This window comes from Pomacea canaliculata, linkage group LG10, assembly GCF_003073045.1.
Source record: "Pomacea canaliculata isolate SZHN2017 linkage group LG10, ASM307304v1, whole genome shotgun sequence".
Classification (NCBI taxonomy): domain Eukaryota; kingdom Metazoa; phylum Mollusca; class Gastropoda; order Architaenioglossa; family Ampullariidae; genus Pomacea; species Pomacea canaliculata.
The window spans coordinates 4,014,882-4,031,356 of record NC_037599.1 but is presented as its reverse complement, the minus strand read 5'-3'; the positions used below and the strand labels follow the sequence as shown (position 1 = coordinate 4,031,356).

At 39.2% G+C, this 16,475-nt stretch overlaps 2 protein-coding genes across 2 annotated transcripts; one reads left to right on the top strand and one right to left on the bottom strand.

The window, feature by feature from the left end:
• Window positions 1-46: 46 nt before the first annotated feature.
• On the top strand, window positions 47-16,456 carry LOC112573488 (cysteine-rich protein 2-binding protein-like). The gene is given in 18 exon segments (XM_025253924.1): window positions 47-250; window positions 859-973; window positions 1,232-1,363; window positions 5,081-5,223; window positions 6,233-6,405; window positions 7,447-7,674; window positions 7,676-7,850; window positions 9,186-9,329; window positions 9,579-9,834; window positions 10,727-10,892; window positions 11,086-11,178; window positions 11,765-11,833; window positions 12,182-12,291; window positions 12,498-12,584; window positions 13,570-13,688; window positions 13,953-14,001; window positions 15,834-15,966; window positions 16,112-16,456. Coding segments are annotated over 18 exon segments (2,466 nt in total). The 5' UTR covers window positions 47-150; the 3' UTR covers window positions 16,286-16,456.
• LOC112573487 (histone H1.0-like) lies at window positions 3,297-4,289 on the bottom strand. The gene has a single exon (XM_025253923.1). It carries the CDS (start codon window positions 3,995-3,997, stop codon window positions 3,365-3,367), a length of 633 nt encoding a protein of 210 aa, XP_025109708.1. The 5' UTR covers window positions 3,998-4,289; the 3' UTR covers window positions 3,297-3,364.
• Window positions 16,457-16,475: the final 19 nt, after the last annotated feature.

Below are 16,475 nucleotides of genomic sequence, written 5' to 3'. Positions count from 1 at the left end.
TTTTCAGAAATGTAAGATTTCGAAAGAGTACCTGACAGGAAAGACAACTCTGAGAGAAAGCCAACGTGAAGTAATGCTGTGAGTTAACGTGTTTAGTCCACACCACGAATTTGTATTCTACACATCCATGGTCCACACAGTCCATTAGAAATGAAGACAGAAAGTGACCACTGTTATTGTGGACAACTAGATCCAGCACAGCCCGTAGGGACTTTTCAGTGCCGCCAGTGTAGGAAGCGTTTTCATCCAGGTATATAGCAGTAGTGTTGTACTTGAGAACTGAGTGAAGCGCTTCTCTGTTTTAGACATTATTTACAGTAATGCTACATATAATAATCATCAACTCATCATGAACGAATAGATTGTTATATGGAATTAGTAACCCCTCACAGAATGCAAGAACTCGTTCACTATCCCTAACTTACAGAATCTGTAACTACTCGATCTCCATCTCGTGTTATTATTGTTGTGTACTCTCCTGTTCCTTGAATACGGCACTCTCTCTCATATATGTATACGTGAGGGAGAGAGGACTGATTTTACTAGTGTACTCCATTATGTTAATCATTTTAATCCTTAGTTTCAAGTTTTTTATATGTGTGTGTTAGGGGAGGGGAGAAAGATTCATTTACACAATTCTTAGTTCTCCAGGACATAGTATTGCATCATAATTATATAATTTTGGTGTGATACTAACAGTAGTGAAAGAATATACAGTAGTAGAATTTCTACCAAGATGACACAGAACTTAGCCAGTTGTCCCTTGTCCGGCACCTGTTGTTGAGGAGAGCCCATGGATAGACGAATCTTGAATATAGTAATGTTCTACTAGAGTTCAATATTTTTTTTCTGTCATAGGTTGCTTACATTCAGGAGTTTCTTCACCATTAAATGGTGACACTTTCTACAATTTCCTTTGTAGTAGATGTGGGGAAAATAATGAGGAAGAATATGAAAGAGGAAGTATATCATGGTAAGTAGAAGAACTAACTTTTGCATATTTTATAAGTAGTTTTTGCACAATGTATATCATTTTAAAAGAATTTTATAAATACTAGTCATTTCTTCAACATCATAAGAATGTGTACTGTTTACAAAAAACAATGATTAAGTAGAGTATTGAATAATGAAGAATTTTAAAATACTGTAGCAGGTTATCACTAGCTTATGTGTAATCTTCTTGACAATATCATTTTGTTTTGGTTTTTTTGTGGGGGGTTGGGGTTTGCAGGCAGAATGTTGTAATGCTGGCACTTTATAACCTCCAACTAGGAGGTGGAGGGAAGAAAGGGTATTTCCGCTGGAAGGAACATGTATGCGCCTTCATCGATAAGCACTGGGATGTTTTGTTTGGAAAGAACAGGTACAGTTACTTGGCACACATATTATAAAAAACATAAATGTGGAGGATCAGTAGAGCACTGTATATTGTAGTGGATAAAATACTGGCTTGGTTCTTTTAAATTATTTTCCCTTTCCATCTCCACAACCCACCTACAATTGAATCCTTCAGATCTGTGCTGAAACTCACCTCTTCTTTGAGCATTACTACTAACACGGTCCACACAATGCTAGTCCTTTGCCCACCCCCATCCCCTGATCTTTTTTGCTTTTCGCTACTTTTCTACTAATCTTCTTCTGTAGAGTAGAATCACAATATTTTCAGTTCTTCTTACTTGGTTCCTCTTTGCTTTTTCTGTATTTGGTTTTTATTTGTTGTCAATATTGTTTATTTTTTCTTCCCTCATATGCTGGACATGTTGTCCATGTCTTGTTCTTATTTTAAGTGCTAAGAGCATGCTCCTTATGAGTGTGAATATGTGCTATACAAATCTTTCAGTTATTATTATTAAATGAGTGCAAACTTACTTAGTTTATGACAATATAGTAGTTGGAGTGGGAGGGTTAAGCGCACGTGCAAGGACGAAAGAGCATGAATGACGAAAGTTTTCAGAATATTTGTATCAATGAGGTAAAAAAGAGGTGTGACGACAGGAGTAATGGGTGAGAGTGCGACATGTGAAGGCCTGGCTGTTACGTCTGGGACTTATAATTGTGTGTGGGAGCACGTTCCACTGAGATCATAGAAAGTAAAAGTGAACCATGTTACAGTTTTTCCGAGGATAGCTTGCTCAGCAGCAAGTTCACTCTGGTCACGCCAGTGAAATTTGTGGATAAGGATAAGCAAAGACATACAGTGGAACCTCGGTTAACGAACTTAATCCGTTCTGGAAAGCTGTTCGTTATCCGAAATGTTTGTTATTCGAAACAATTTTTTCCATAAGAAATAAAGGAAATAGACTTAATTGGTTCCCAGCCCCTGTTGACTCGCTAATATTTGAAAGTTACAGGCTATATAGGTATTTGTCTTAATGAGAACAGTTATAATGCAATATAAATGGAGTTAAATAAACATAAAAACATTAACGAAAGCATTTAAACATCAGAAAACTTGCCGTTTTGACGGCGTGGTTGGAAACAGGTGTGGGGAGGAAGGGGTGGAATTACTGCTTGGATTCCCCCTCCATGAGCACACGTGACATAAAATCGGGGGTGACTTCCCTTTTCTTTAACTTTGAGGTTAAAGGAAAAATCTTGTCCAGTGTCTGTTCCTTCTGCCTTTTTTGTAAAACTCTTCGGTAATACGACATCACATATCCGACAGACGCATGCCACCTTCATACTTTGAAATCATTTCCTTTTACAATTCATTTGTTGGCCGCTTCCTTGTCATTACCTCACTGCTATTGCTCTTAATCTTCTTTGGAGCCATTGATTGGAGGATTATCTTACTAAAATAAAGCACAACAATCACTAAATAAGAAGGATGCGCATAGGTAAGGAACGACCGATCGTAACTGTGTCTCGAGCGCGAATGATGACATGCTGTCACGTGTGGTTCACGTGGCTGAAATTGTTCGCTATCCGAGACAAACTTTTAACGAAATTTTTGTTTGTTAACCGAAATATTCGCTATCCGAGGTTCTGTACAGAAAATTCGCTGGAAAGCAAAGTGACTCAACCTGTCAGATCATTGAAAAATAGTTGTCAAGTTGGTCATTGAGATGGTAAACGCTCATGTAAATGACTCATAGCTTGAAAAAAAAAAAAAACCCCAACAGATCAATAACATTAGAAGCAAGCATGAGACAGTTAAGACATGAACTTGTAGTAATAGTCCGCGTGCCACTGTGGAGAAAGTTTTCAAAGCCATACATAGCATACAAAGACGGACATAATAGAACGCAATTTTTTGCAAACTTTCCGAGGAGAGATGCGCTCTCATGTTGAAACTGTGTGGTCCCTAAAAAGAGACCATTTTGAGGTTTTGGGGAAAAAAAACCTGAGAAAATTGTTCCAAGCCTTATGCCTTGGACGCTTTGGGCTTGGCTGCCTTCTTGGCTGGGCTTTTTGCTTTCCTGGCAGCAGATGGTTTGGCGGCCTTTGGCTTCTTGGCTGCAGCAGGTTTGGCAGTCTTGGGCTTGGCAGCTGCCTTCTTGGGAGAAGACTTGGGTTTCTTGGTGCTGGCAGCAGCTTTGGCTTTCTTGACCGCCACCTTCTTGGGAGAAGCCTTCGGCTTTTTGGCAGCAGACTTCTTGGGAGAAGACTTGGGTTTCTTGACCGCGGCCTTGGGCTTCTTGGCCTTCTTTGGCTTGGCTGCGGCGACGACTTTCTTCTCGCCCAGACGGAAAGAACCGGAAGCGCCGGTCCCCTTGGACTGCTTGAGGGTCCCGACCTTGACGCCAGCCTTCAAAGCGGTCTTGAGGCGAGCGTTGATCTTGGCCACCTCGTTGCCTAGCTTGTAGTTGGCCTGAACGTACTTGAGGATGGCCTGGCGTGACGACCCACCCCGCTCTTTCAGGGCGTTGATGGCCGCGGCGATCATGATGTTGTACTTCGGGTGTTCCGACGGTTTCGCTGGCTTCTTGGTCTTGGCGGACTTCTTGCTGGAACCGGACGTAGAAGCGACAGCAACATCGGTGGCAGTGTCGGCCATGGTGATGAGACGGAGAGAAATTTCTGGAAGCTTGTGTGCGATGTGAACTCAGCGAGTGAGGACAGCGGACTGACTCTCAGCGCCGCGCGTCTGTATATATAGGCCCGGCGCGAGCCGCAACGTCAGCACCGCCTCGCTGTCGGCCAAATGACGTCTGCCGCGCCGCCTGACGCGCAAAGTTGTGTTTGTTGTCCCTCCTTCTCCCCACAACAACTCCCCACTTCTACACATTTACTGCACATATTTGGTGTCAAACAAATCTACAAACATTTCTCTCTTCATCGGTGTGTCAATTATCGGTGTAGGTCGCTTCTCACTGTAGATATTTATAAAAGAACATGACTTGTTGTCATCTCGGCAACATAACCGGAGCGAATAATGTCATTAATGAAACTAATTTAAAGCAAAATGATTGCTATTTTTTATGTAGATGGTTGAGCCATGCATTATTATATGTGTGTATTATGTTTTCTTTTGAGTTTTTACATTCGGATTGAGTTTGTATCTGTTTTTCTGACATCACCTACGCACAACTTACTTTTGGCGGGCATGTTTCCGTAAACAGTATTGACACTACAAAACCCTTTTAATTTGCAGCAAGTTTTCTGTTATTGAAACAATTCACATGTGCTTAATATTGCATGAATGATAATTTATAATGTAACGTTTCTGTTTTCTTAACCTGTTTCAAGGAATTTCTCCAAGATTCGTAAAGGTCACAACTGTATCACTGTCGTGGGTTCATTGTGCGGGTTGATCTGTTATTTATCTTTATTATGCTGCTTGTAAAACTTTCGTCATTCACGCTCTTTCGTCCCATACGTGCGCTTAGTCCTCCCACTCCGACTACTAGATATACACATGTATATAGATAATAATTCCATGTGTGCAAATAACTGGTGCATATTAAGCATTGATGTGCATTGCTTTCGATCATAGCTAATCAACTTAGTTTCATGTGGTACAGCTCAGTTAAAACTGGTTTTGGGCTTTTCCCATTTTTTTAAATTTCTACTCATTTCTTTATTTGAGAAACATCTAAAATTAAGTTATTTTCCTCTTATTTTCTTACTTGATCTCCAGGAAGAAAACAAGTCTGTGGCATGGTACTGTGGCTGGAACCTTGTCAAGTGGCAGTCCACAGTACTTTCTTTCAGGAACCTTAGAACTGGGTGAACATGGGTGGTGGAAACTTGCAGAAATGAAACCACCAACATTTACCGTTGGTATGCAAAAGTTTATTACACTCAAGATCTTAACCACAGACAAAAATGTTCTCAATCTTTTCAGATATTATTTGCTTAAGATAGATTCAAACAGTTTTGAATTTGTAAATGTTAATATTCTGTAACAGGAGCAGGGGCAGGTAAGACAGATAGGGAAGGAGCAACTAAATAACAGAAGAGTTTTAAACAAAAAGTACACAGTTTTGAGTTTCTTTTAATGAAACAGGAAAAAGAAAAGGGAATAATAATATGAGAGGGAGCGTCAAGATTTGTACATCCACAGACTCAATTCTAACCTTCCTACCACAATTCTGGGCAAATTTTAAAAAATGAACTTTAATTTATAGGTCTTGAAATGAAATGAAAGTAGACTGGTTGATTTCCCAGCTACTACCCTATTTTAATAATTCTTAATCAGTCAATTTTACTGTAATGAAAAATTTTATTACAACTGATTAACACAATATTCACTCAAATACCATTCCTTTGTTTTATTTTTGTATGAACAGTTATCACATAACCCAAAAGTAAATCTTGTTTTTTCATGGCCTTGGTAATTAAATCAGTTAACTTTAAGAAAGGCTCTACTTTTGTCTGTCCTTTTGCTGATCAACTGGACAACTCTGCAGTTGATTTTATTATACCTACTGTCTCCTTTTGTTTATCAGTACTTCACGCATTTACACTCAATGGGTTTTCTAACCTTAACTACAAAACCAAAGCAATTCTTCTTCTTGTAACTGCATTAGTATTATAGGATAAGTAAAATAAAACAGCTGGTTTCATACACTAGTTAGTTCCCACAGCAAAGAACTGTGGAGATTGCAGTCCAATATTGTTTTGAGGAATAAATTTTGTCAAAGCAGCAGATTTACCCCCTAAAAACAGTGCATTTTATTAAGGTGCCATAAACATTACTTCAGCCTATTCTCAGTTGTCATCGTATGTCAGTTTTTTAAAGCAAATTTTCTGAATTCTGTATTTTATCGTGTTCATTTTTTTTTAACAGATCCAGTATCTAAAGGAGGAGCTAAGCGCAACAGATCCAAGAATCCAGATGTCATAGCAACAGCTGCAGCAGCCTTTATTATCGATGGAAGTGAGCCAAAAAGATCTCGACGTTCTCACTCATTCTCACTGAATGCTGCCATAGAACTTAAAGCAAAATGCAAAGATATCAAGGTTAGTTATTGGTTAAATTAAACAAACTGTTACTCTTTTAAAGTGTTCTTCAGTTACATCAGACAAAGTGCACTATCACATTTGTATCTCAGCATTGTCACTAGTTTTAAAACAGGAGTTGTTGGACACACCAACACTTGTCAGTGGCTGTTTGTACAATAATTACAGTCATTTTAACAAAAGTCAGTAGTAGATGTAACTTTGTAAAGTAAAGAAAATTTATAAGACGACAATGGCCATGTGATTGCAGGTACATGTACTAGCACATCATCATTGTCAATATTATACACCAGATTATCAGCATCATATGAATTGTAACTTATACCTTATGATATGAACAAGTAGTTTTAAATGTGTAATTTTAAATGGATCACAGTTTTGCTTTGTATTCTTCCCATAGTGTACTGCTTAACCTTCTGCTGATGCTGCTGACTGTCTGACAAAATACAAACTGTCATCTTCCCTATCAAATTCCAACCCCGCCCCCCAAAAAAAAAGCTATTTCAGTTAAGCTGCTTGACAAAAGATTTATGCAAACAGAAATATTTGCTTTTCAATTAAACAGTAATCTCATGAGGGCACATACACATGCAGGTGACACTGTCATGGTAATGACAATCATCCTTTACAGACATTAACCCCTTAACAAACAACACTCTTCCAATCTCAATCAGAAGTTTTGCTCTACATCAAACAAGGTCATAATTTTTGCATCACAGACCCAATGCTTTTCTCGAGGCTGGTCTTTGCCCACCCGATCTTACCCCATCCCAATCCCAGTGCGTGCTTAACACACAATTCACTGGACTCGGGGTCTAGGTCATTGACAAGCAAAGGCAGTCATAAAAACGTAGTATTCATGTAGCATATTTCCTGCTTGGCAGTACACTTTTTTTTCAACAGGATTTATGTATAGACATTTTAAATAACTTCATTTTCAGCTTTCACATGACTCAGTTTGTAGCAGGAAAGGTTGACCTTTACAGTACTTTTACAAAAGTGTTTGTATCATGAATGCCAAATAAAGTTTTGTGTCCTTAGGAATCAAAGAGAAGCCGAAAAGTGCAAGCTCATGAAGACCTGCTACAGTCAACTGCAAAGTCTTCGAAAGAAAGTGTTGCAGAGACTGAGGGCAGCATCAGTCTGCTTCAAGACACTCTGGCACCTCGCACCAGTATGGTGAAGATGCCAGGGTATGCAGCAAAATCATTTAGATGCAGAACCACGACAGTCATTGCCCAGGAGACCAGTCATTTCCTTGCTGCAGGGGCCAGCTGATGAAGAATCCATTGATTTTGCACCATCTGAAAACAGCGATTTCTCAATGTCTCTTCAGTCATCCAGAAGCTCCAGTCAACCAGACTTTTCACTGGATGATAGTCAAGATTCATCCAGCTTTCTCAGGCAAGACACCTGGAATTCTTTACAGCAGCAGAAACTAGATGGTTTGTGTATTTGTTTAATTCCATTCCTTCCCTAACAAATCACAGAGCTTTGAATGCCACCCTGTTAATTAATAATAATAATAATTATAGTCAGTTATAATTGAAATTGTAGAGTGTATTTTCACATGTAGAGTAAAGCTCTATGCCTTGTGTGAAAGAAAGATTAAAGTTGCCGAACATAAACTGATGCAATGAAGGTAACAAGCGTAAGAAAATACCATGACAGACAAGAACAAAGTGCATGGATGAAAATGAACTGAGGCATGAGAAGAAGTTTGCTTGCTTATGAAAGATGCTTTTTAAACTTCTTCAGAATGTCAACTACAGTGACTGGGGGTCGACATTAATTAACCAGTGTATTTAAGAGTACTAAGTGAAATGTGGTATAGACATATGTTACATTCTTTGATATCCTAGAATAGACAAAGATGGTAGAACTTTTCAAGCAATTCCCAAACGATTAAAGATACTGAAAAAAATTAAAAGTTATAATTTATTCAGAAGAAAAAGCACCTAAATATTTATAAGAGTTGACTACCTCGATGGCATCATCACTGATACACAACTTCCTCAGGCTTATTCATCCGAAAGTCGATGATCATTTCATTAGTCTGAGGCATTCAAGACAAGGAAGTGTTTATCAGACCAGCATACAAAGTCAGGAAGAGTGCCACTGTGAACCTATTACCTAGCAGCCTTCTTAGGAGGTTCATGTGTATGTCTAAGGGGGTGTAGATGTGCATGTGTGTTGAAATGTGATGTATGTGTTCCCATTGTGTTTTTATATGTGTGTGTGTGTAGGTATGCTTGTATTATGTTTGTAGGTTTGTATGTGTGTAGTGATTGTGAGAAAAAGAAAAGTTTCTGTCTTGGACAGAAAATAAAGTTTGATTTGAAAATCTCCAACAAACAGAAAATGGAGCAATCAACAATCAAAACAGAAGAAAGCTAATAAGAGGAACCGGAATGTAGCATGCAACCAAAAGAAGCTTGTGAATGCAAAGAAAAACCATGGAGTTGCATAAAAAAAAGCGAAGCAATCAGTGAAGAATAAAGCAGCTTAGCCTGCCAGTCATAGCCTCATTTTGAGCAGTTTGATGATGGCAGTGTATAAGGTCGTACAGGTGACAGATAATAGTAATGGAAGTAAATTTTTGAGACAACAAGGACATTGACATTGCAGTTATAAATATTTGAGGGGTAGTGGTGTGTTTTAAATGCAGAGATTTAACTGAATCCTTGCATATTTCAGTTGAAAGGAAAGCAATCTGTAGACTTGGTAAGCAATAAAATTATGCTAATTTGAACTTCATTTCATTCCCTTAAAACCCACAGTTCTTCCTCCATTGCTGTTGATGGAAAATGAAGATGAAGATGATTTTGAAATTGACCCAGCCAGCATGTCTCCAGTGGGTTTGGATACTCATCATGGAATTCAGAACTCCTCGGTCATTAAAGAATTTATCACGAACATTACAGGTCAGTGCAATTGGTTTGTGAATCACTTAAATTTTCATTTCAAACATGACAACTTCTCCAGTAAAGCCTGATAGCACTTCACTACTTTAAAAATGTCCATTTCCAGAAAATCTCATTAAGTTCTTTCCTACTACTCTCCATAGTTTATTTCTTGTGGTATGTTCTTCCTGCCATTTTGTTTCGTCTAAATATGAACAGTTATTTGATTTAAAATATGTTGGTATTTGCAAAGTTGTTGTGATGTTGCAGAATCTGCGTTAAGAGAAGTTCAAGGCCATATGAAAGTAGAAGACTCTGCTGTCGCCAGGGATTCAGACAATCTTAGTGAAGTGGAAGAAGACGAAGAGAGAAACAACGATGAGTCAGAAGAAGAAAACAGTGGGAGTGAGAGAGAAAGCAACAGACTGGCCACTGCTGGTAAAGTACCAGCACGAAGCAAGCGTCATTTTCGAATGTCCAAGAAAGAGGCAAATGCTGATGAAGAAGGCGAAAAGGCGCAAGAGAAGTAAATGTGGACCTGTACATTTTTCAGACCATACTTTATTTGATCTAAAGCAGTTGGTAGTATGTAAATAGTTGTTGAAAAAAATGTGAAGATATAAGAATAGTGGAAGACTAAGCAGCCATTTCTTCTTTGACTACCAGATAACATGACCAATTGGAGATAAAGGGCTACGCTAACTCTCTAACCATTGAAAAGTTGTCTCCCTGACATTGAGCAAGCATGTGCTTTGCATGCAGAGCACTACTAATCAGGTGAGCAACTGCCCTGTACCGGTGTAAAATGCCAAACGCAAGGCCAAAACACCACTTTTTTTGATGTGGGGTTCACTAGCTACTGTTCTTACCACATACGACGCTCACTCAGTCCTGAAAACCTATGTGCTGTCTGTTGGTCTCATCTGTACTAGACCTTGACAGCTTCAGATTTTTTTTAGTTTACCCTACATTGTACTTCTTTTCCTTGAGAAAAGATGTGTTTTTCAGTAGGGTCAGCTACTGTGTTACTTTTTTTGTTTTGTTTTTTTGTTATAGAGAATTCTGCATTTTTCATCAGAATTCTTGTATCATCAGACTTGTTTTCCTTGAGAAAAGACGTGCTTGACTATATGTATTGCCTGTGCCACACTTTTCATGCTACAGAGAATTCAGCGTTTTTCATCAGAATTCTTGTGATTCCTAATTCGTCAGAATTCTTTGATAAAGAGCTAGTGTAACCCTTTATCTCCTATGGTCATGTGATGTGGTAAGTCTTGCAGAAAGAGAACTGACTAAAAAATTTTATTTGTAAGATTCGTATCCTGCATGAATACATTTATAGAGAAAATGGGGGATATTTTGAGATGTATAAAATAGCATGTTAAACAGCAAGAAGTCTTCTTTTTCTGTTTTCATAGCCTTCGCCCCATGTCACTATATGAGGAGGTAGTTTTGCTGAGAAAACTCAACAGCCTCACAAAAGCTAGAGAGTCTGCAGAGGAAAAAGAGAAGCCCCAAAATACAGAGGAGGAACGCTTGTGTCTCTCTCAAAGGATGTTGAGAAGGAAGTTGATTGTGAGAAAGGTATAAATGGGATTTTGCTGTACATCTGATTCTAGTATCTGCTTTGTGTTTCTTCATCTCTCCGGGTGTTGCGATGAGAAACTGTTAATGTGTATTTGCTTAATTCATTTGCTGGCATTTGTACCCATCAGGTTTGTAACCTTTATAGATTGTACAAGTTTTAACTGTGTGAAAGAAAATAATTCTGTTTCAGCTGAAACGAGAGCATGGTTTACCTGTTTTTGATCTGGATGCTGCAATGGCTCAGTGGGTCAGGAAGAATGTAGACAACAATCATACCCAACAGGTAATGCATCTTATTTCTGGAGTTTTAAGGGCTTTGGGTTTGTGAGTTAAGAGTTGCTGCTTTGAACACTTCTCATAGTTTACCACTTTTTACTCCAAAAGTGTGTCTTCAGACGCCCAGCTTGCTTATTCCACGCTTGTTGGACACCAGGAACCTCTAGCTCTTAACAGTCAAGCAATGTAAGCTGGTCTTCTTTGGCCATGTGTCTGGCATGACATCCTGTCAAAGACGCCACGGAAGCCAGAGAAAGAACTGGCTTACAAATGTTAAAGACTGAACTGGTTGTCCTGTGCTAGACCTGCTGACTGTCACCCACAATTGGCAAGAGTGGAGGACCCTCATCTGCTGTGTCTATCCATGTGCTCCCCTCAATGACAGGTGCCAGTCAAGGGACGACTGACTGTGCATTCACTTAGTGAAAGTACTTCTGACTACTAGCAGTTCTAGTACATCTAATGGATCACCAGCTGGCTGCTGTGATAAACACATATTAAAATACTTCTCCTGCCTAAAGAATTTTTGGCAGTCTGATCTGTTAGAAATACAGCCACTGCTCTCTGTTCAGACTGATTTCTTTATGTGACAGGAACCAGAAGAAGCAAACTCCTATTCCAGCACTTTGGTCCACCATCCATATGGATATGCTAGATTTTTGGTAGGTAGTTTTCTTAACCTCGTAATTTAAATTAGTTTTTTGGTGAGAAAATTGAAGATACTTTTGGGCAAGAATTGGGACATTCTGTGTGTGGGTGGGGGAGTAGAGGGGTGCAGACAGAAATGTCTTACTTGTCTCAATGTATTTATTTGCATGTTGGTGTTGTTAATGGTGTGTTTTTCTTGAAAAATCTTTTTTATATATTTCAAGAGCATAACAGTTCTTTGTGTTTATATATAAGCAAGAAGAGAGTACTGTGCTCATTTCTTGTTCTTTGACAGTCATCAGTATGTCAAATGTTTCACACTTGGCATGTCAAGGGGCATTGTTGTCATTCTTGGGCTGCAGAAAAGCTATAAGGAATTTGATCTTCAGGACCACTATACATCATTTTACACACGTCTTATGGGTTTTGATGATGATCAGCGCCTACCCATAACAAGTCCTTACTCTATGAGGTCTGTGAAAGTTTCCAGAGCTTGTTCCATACATTTTATTTTAATCACCCCATCTTTGAACGGGCTTTTGTTTTTGCCAAAATTAATGAGTGATCTTAGCAAATTTGTCTTGAAAGTTGTGTTTATTACTTTGTATCCATATACAGTCATTTACCAAGTTTCATCACACCAATAGAGACATAATTCTTTTGTTGCCTGAATTACAGAGTGTTAAAGCCTTTCATCTTTAGAGACTCTGCTGCTTCTCCACTGCGAGTACAACTTCTACAAGAAATTATTGCCCATCCACACAGGTATACACTCTTCACCTATTTTGCTACGTGAATAGTAGTTCAGGAGTGTGATTTTGCTAAAGCATCATGACAAAGACACTTTTTTACCCTGAAGTGGAATTAGTTTTATTTTAGAAATGTATACTATGTGCCTTTATCCTACTCATCATCATTAAAGCTGTTGGATGATCATCCACCTGTACGTTTGGGCACTTCTACCTCCATGCCATGCCAGCTTGTTTCTGTCCAGATGTCGGAGCCTCTTTGGTTCTGAGCACCGTTTCAAACCCTCACCAGCCAACCCAATCTTAGTTATACTGACACTGTCTTTCAGCTTGTACTTTGATACATGGTACAGTACCCTGTCACTTTTTCTCTCCTCCATTATAACAGCCTTAAATTTGACTGCTCAGTAGTGGGTTTCTGTTCTTATGTTGGCTATCACCTCCCTCTTTTCTCCTTTTCACGATTCAGCACTTGTTATACATTTCTAACTAGAATAAAAGGTGGTTTTTTCCTTAAGTATAATTGGTGTTAGTGAAGTCAGGTAAACTTATATGCTTTCCCATCCTTCCTGCAGAGGTTTTTGACAGAAAAATACAGCTCATATTGGAAGGGAGCTAAGTCAAAGTATCAGGTGACTGGCAGACTAAATACATCACCCTGCATTACAAAGTTAGAGTTATTCTTTCTGGGGATAATCACATCCTACCAATCATTATATGCTAACTGGGTAGAGTAGGATAAAAGCAGTTGATACATTAACAGAAATCTTCACCAGGTGGCAGCCTGGGCATGCTGTGGTTGTCATCATCCTGTTTAGACAACTCTTTTCCAGCACTTCATATTTAGGAATCAGTGTTACTGTTTTAAAGTGTTGAAGTGACACAGATAATTCTGCCAGAGGAATTAAATTTGCCCTGTAATGTATCATATGCTGAAGAGGCCTTTTGATCCTGGGCAATCTTGCTGTACAAATGTGTGAGCAATAAATTTTTATCATTAGAAATGACCCCTCCTGGCAGCCAGCACTACCAGCAACCCTTGATTACTGCTATGTAAGACCTCAGCACATACCATCTGTCAACTCTATGTGTCGAACCTTCTTTTGGCCTGGCCTTGACTGTAAGTAATTTAATCCTTCACTGTAGGTATTTCAGAATTCCAAAATGTTTTTATGCTTCCATCTGGATTGAGGAAGCTAAAGATCTCTAAAAGCATTTATTCCCATTCATTACAATGTTGATTTTATTCTCATGTTTCAAAGATTTGTTTATACAGTGTAGATTTATCATGCATATTTTAACTGTTTAAATAAACTGATTTACTAAAATGTGTTAGCGCATGTCACCAAGAGCTAAAAGCAATGATTTTTTTTTTTTAATACAGTATCAGAGTGTTTGCAGTATCCAGATTTTAGCTGTGTTGTCATGTACAAGTGAGTATGACAGCAGGAATTATTATTTTTCTGATACAGTGGTACCTTAAGATAAAATTTTAATTCATTCTGTGGCTGAGCTCATAACTCAATCAGCTCATATCTCAAACAAATTATTCCCATTTAAAATAACTGAAATAGAATTAATCCATTCCAGATGGATGGGTTGGAGCATTATCAAGGATCAACAATGCTTTTAATGGCAGTTTATTCTCCAGAAGATATTCTTTCACAGCAGGACCGAAGGCAAGATTTACTAGCACGTAACCCATGCCTTTGCATTGGCGCGCCACATAACCTGCAGTTTTTCTGTAAGAATCTTGTGAGGATTCTTGGAATGATAGACTAGCAGTGGTTTGATTTTACGATCACCACTAGCATTTGCACACAATGCAGGGATGAGATGGTCCTTCATGGGTTTATAACCAGGCATCTTCTTCTGTGTAGTGATGAAAGTCCTCCGGGGCATTTTTTGCCAAAATAATCCCATTTCGTCGCAGTTGAACACGAGTTGGCGGGGGGGGTAGCCTTTGCTCGTGATAAACGCAGCAAAGCATGCCATGCAATGTATTTGCTGCCTTTACGTCTGCACTTATGGCTTCTCCATGCCTCACAATCGAGTGGATGACAGTTCTCTTCTTGAAATTGTCGAACCAGCCATGACTTGCTTTAATGTGTCCTTTTTGGCCTCTTCTGAGGTCAATGCTTCTTTCTTTATGTCGCCATAAATGCTGCGGTCTTTTTGCATATTACCATCCTCGTCATCGTATCTTCTGCTTGGTCTTTGTCTTTCATCCACAACAGCAGAAGCTTCTTCATTTCTTTATGGATATTTGTCCTTAATTGGGACGTAGCGGCCCGGTGGCGCAGCGGTTAGCGCCTGTCACCAATACAGTGAAGGTTGGCTGCCCAGAGTTCATTTCTCGTCTCGGGCACACTGTTCTTTCTCTGCATGTGGCATCTGTTTACAGGGCTGGCTGCCTGCCGTAATATAGCCTCAGTTGCTGGCACGGCGTAAAATACCAATGCCCCCCCCCCTCCTTAATTGGGACAGAATTTTTAGTTCCTTTCGCTTATTTGCACCTTTGATGGGATCCTTTAGTTTAAGGGTGGTGCAAATTGTGGATGTACTGCGGTCATACATCTTGGCAAAATCCATCACTTATACACCACACTCATGTTTTTCTATTATTTCTTGCTTTATTTGTATCACCTTCATTCTCTTCTTCTTCTCACTACTGTCCTTTTCACTCGTTTTCTTCTGCCCCCCCCCCCCTTATGGCACACAAAAAGTTAGTTAAAACTGCGAAAATTACAACAAAAAAAAAAGCAAGCACAACGCACGAGATATGACTTAACTTTGAGGGTAACATGCCAGAAAGAAGAAACGACGCTGTGATGCTGAAATCCGAGCACCAAACACAACTTCCCGAATTAGGGGTTGGCTTCCCGAATGGCCATCAGCTTATATCTCGGAATTCAGTTCGGATCTCAAACAGGAAATAGGCCTGAGTCGCAGCTCATATCTCAAGAAACTCTTATGCCAAGCAGCTTGTATCTCAAGGTACCACTGTATATGATGACCTGGATTATCTGTTGGATGGTACATTAAAAGCCAAGTAACAGGTAAATGCCAGGAAACAAATAAGGTAACATGCATCCATTGTATTCATTTATATCAACATGTGTTGAACTCATAAACCTGCTATACGATTTCCACAAAGTATTATTATCAGCGAAGAGTAACTATTAAAGCACTAGCAAGCTATTGCTCATATGAGATTTTCAGGAAGCTTTAGATTGTGAAGTGACACCTGTTTCATTTGCACTAGGAAACTTGTGGTGGCTTTTGCCTTTATGGTCCCTGATGTAAAATTCAATGAGGCCTACATCTCCTTCATCTTCACGCATCCCGAGTGGCGTGGTGTGGGTATAGCACACTTCATGCTGTATCATCTTATACGAGTAAGTCATACTTCCTTCGGTGTTGAGTCAGGCACACTTGATTTCAAAGCAAATGATTGCAGACTAGCTGTTTTATAAGAAGTAGCCGAGCAATTAAGTTATGTTTACATGCCAAGAGATTTGATCGCTGAAGTTCTGTTTGCAGACTTGCATGGGAAAAGATGTCACACTACATGTCTCAGTAACCAATCCTGCTGTGCTGCTTTATCAGAAGTTTGGATTTAAAGCTGAGGAACTGTGCCTTGATTTCTATGACAAGTATTTTCCAGTGGATTCTAAGGAATGCAAGCATGCATTCTTCATGAGACTAAGGCGATGAGATGTTTGCAAATTTTGTTGGGTTTTTTTGGGGGGTGGGGTGGGGGGTGAAACTGCTGCTTTTGCTCGAATGGTGTGTGAAGAATGAGCCTTGCCTTTGTCGTGGTCATTTAAAATTACAGAATATGAACTATTCTCAACAGTAGAATAAAAATGGTTTCATAAAATTTCATTTTGGTGTTTGTGTGTAT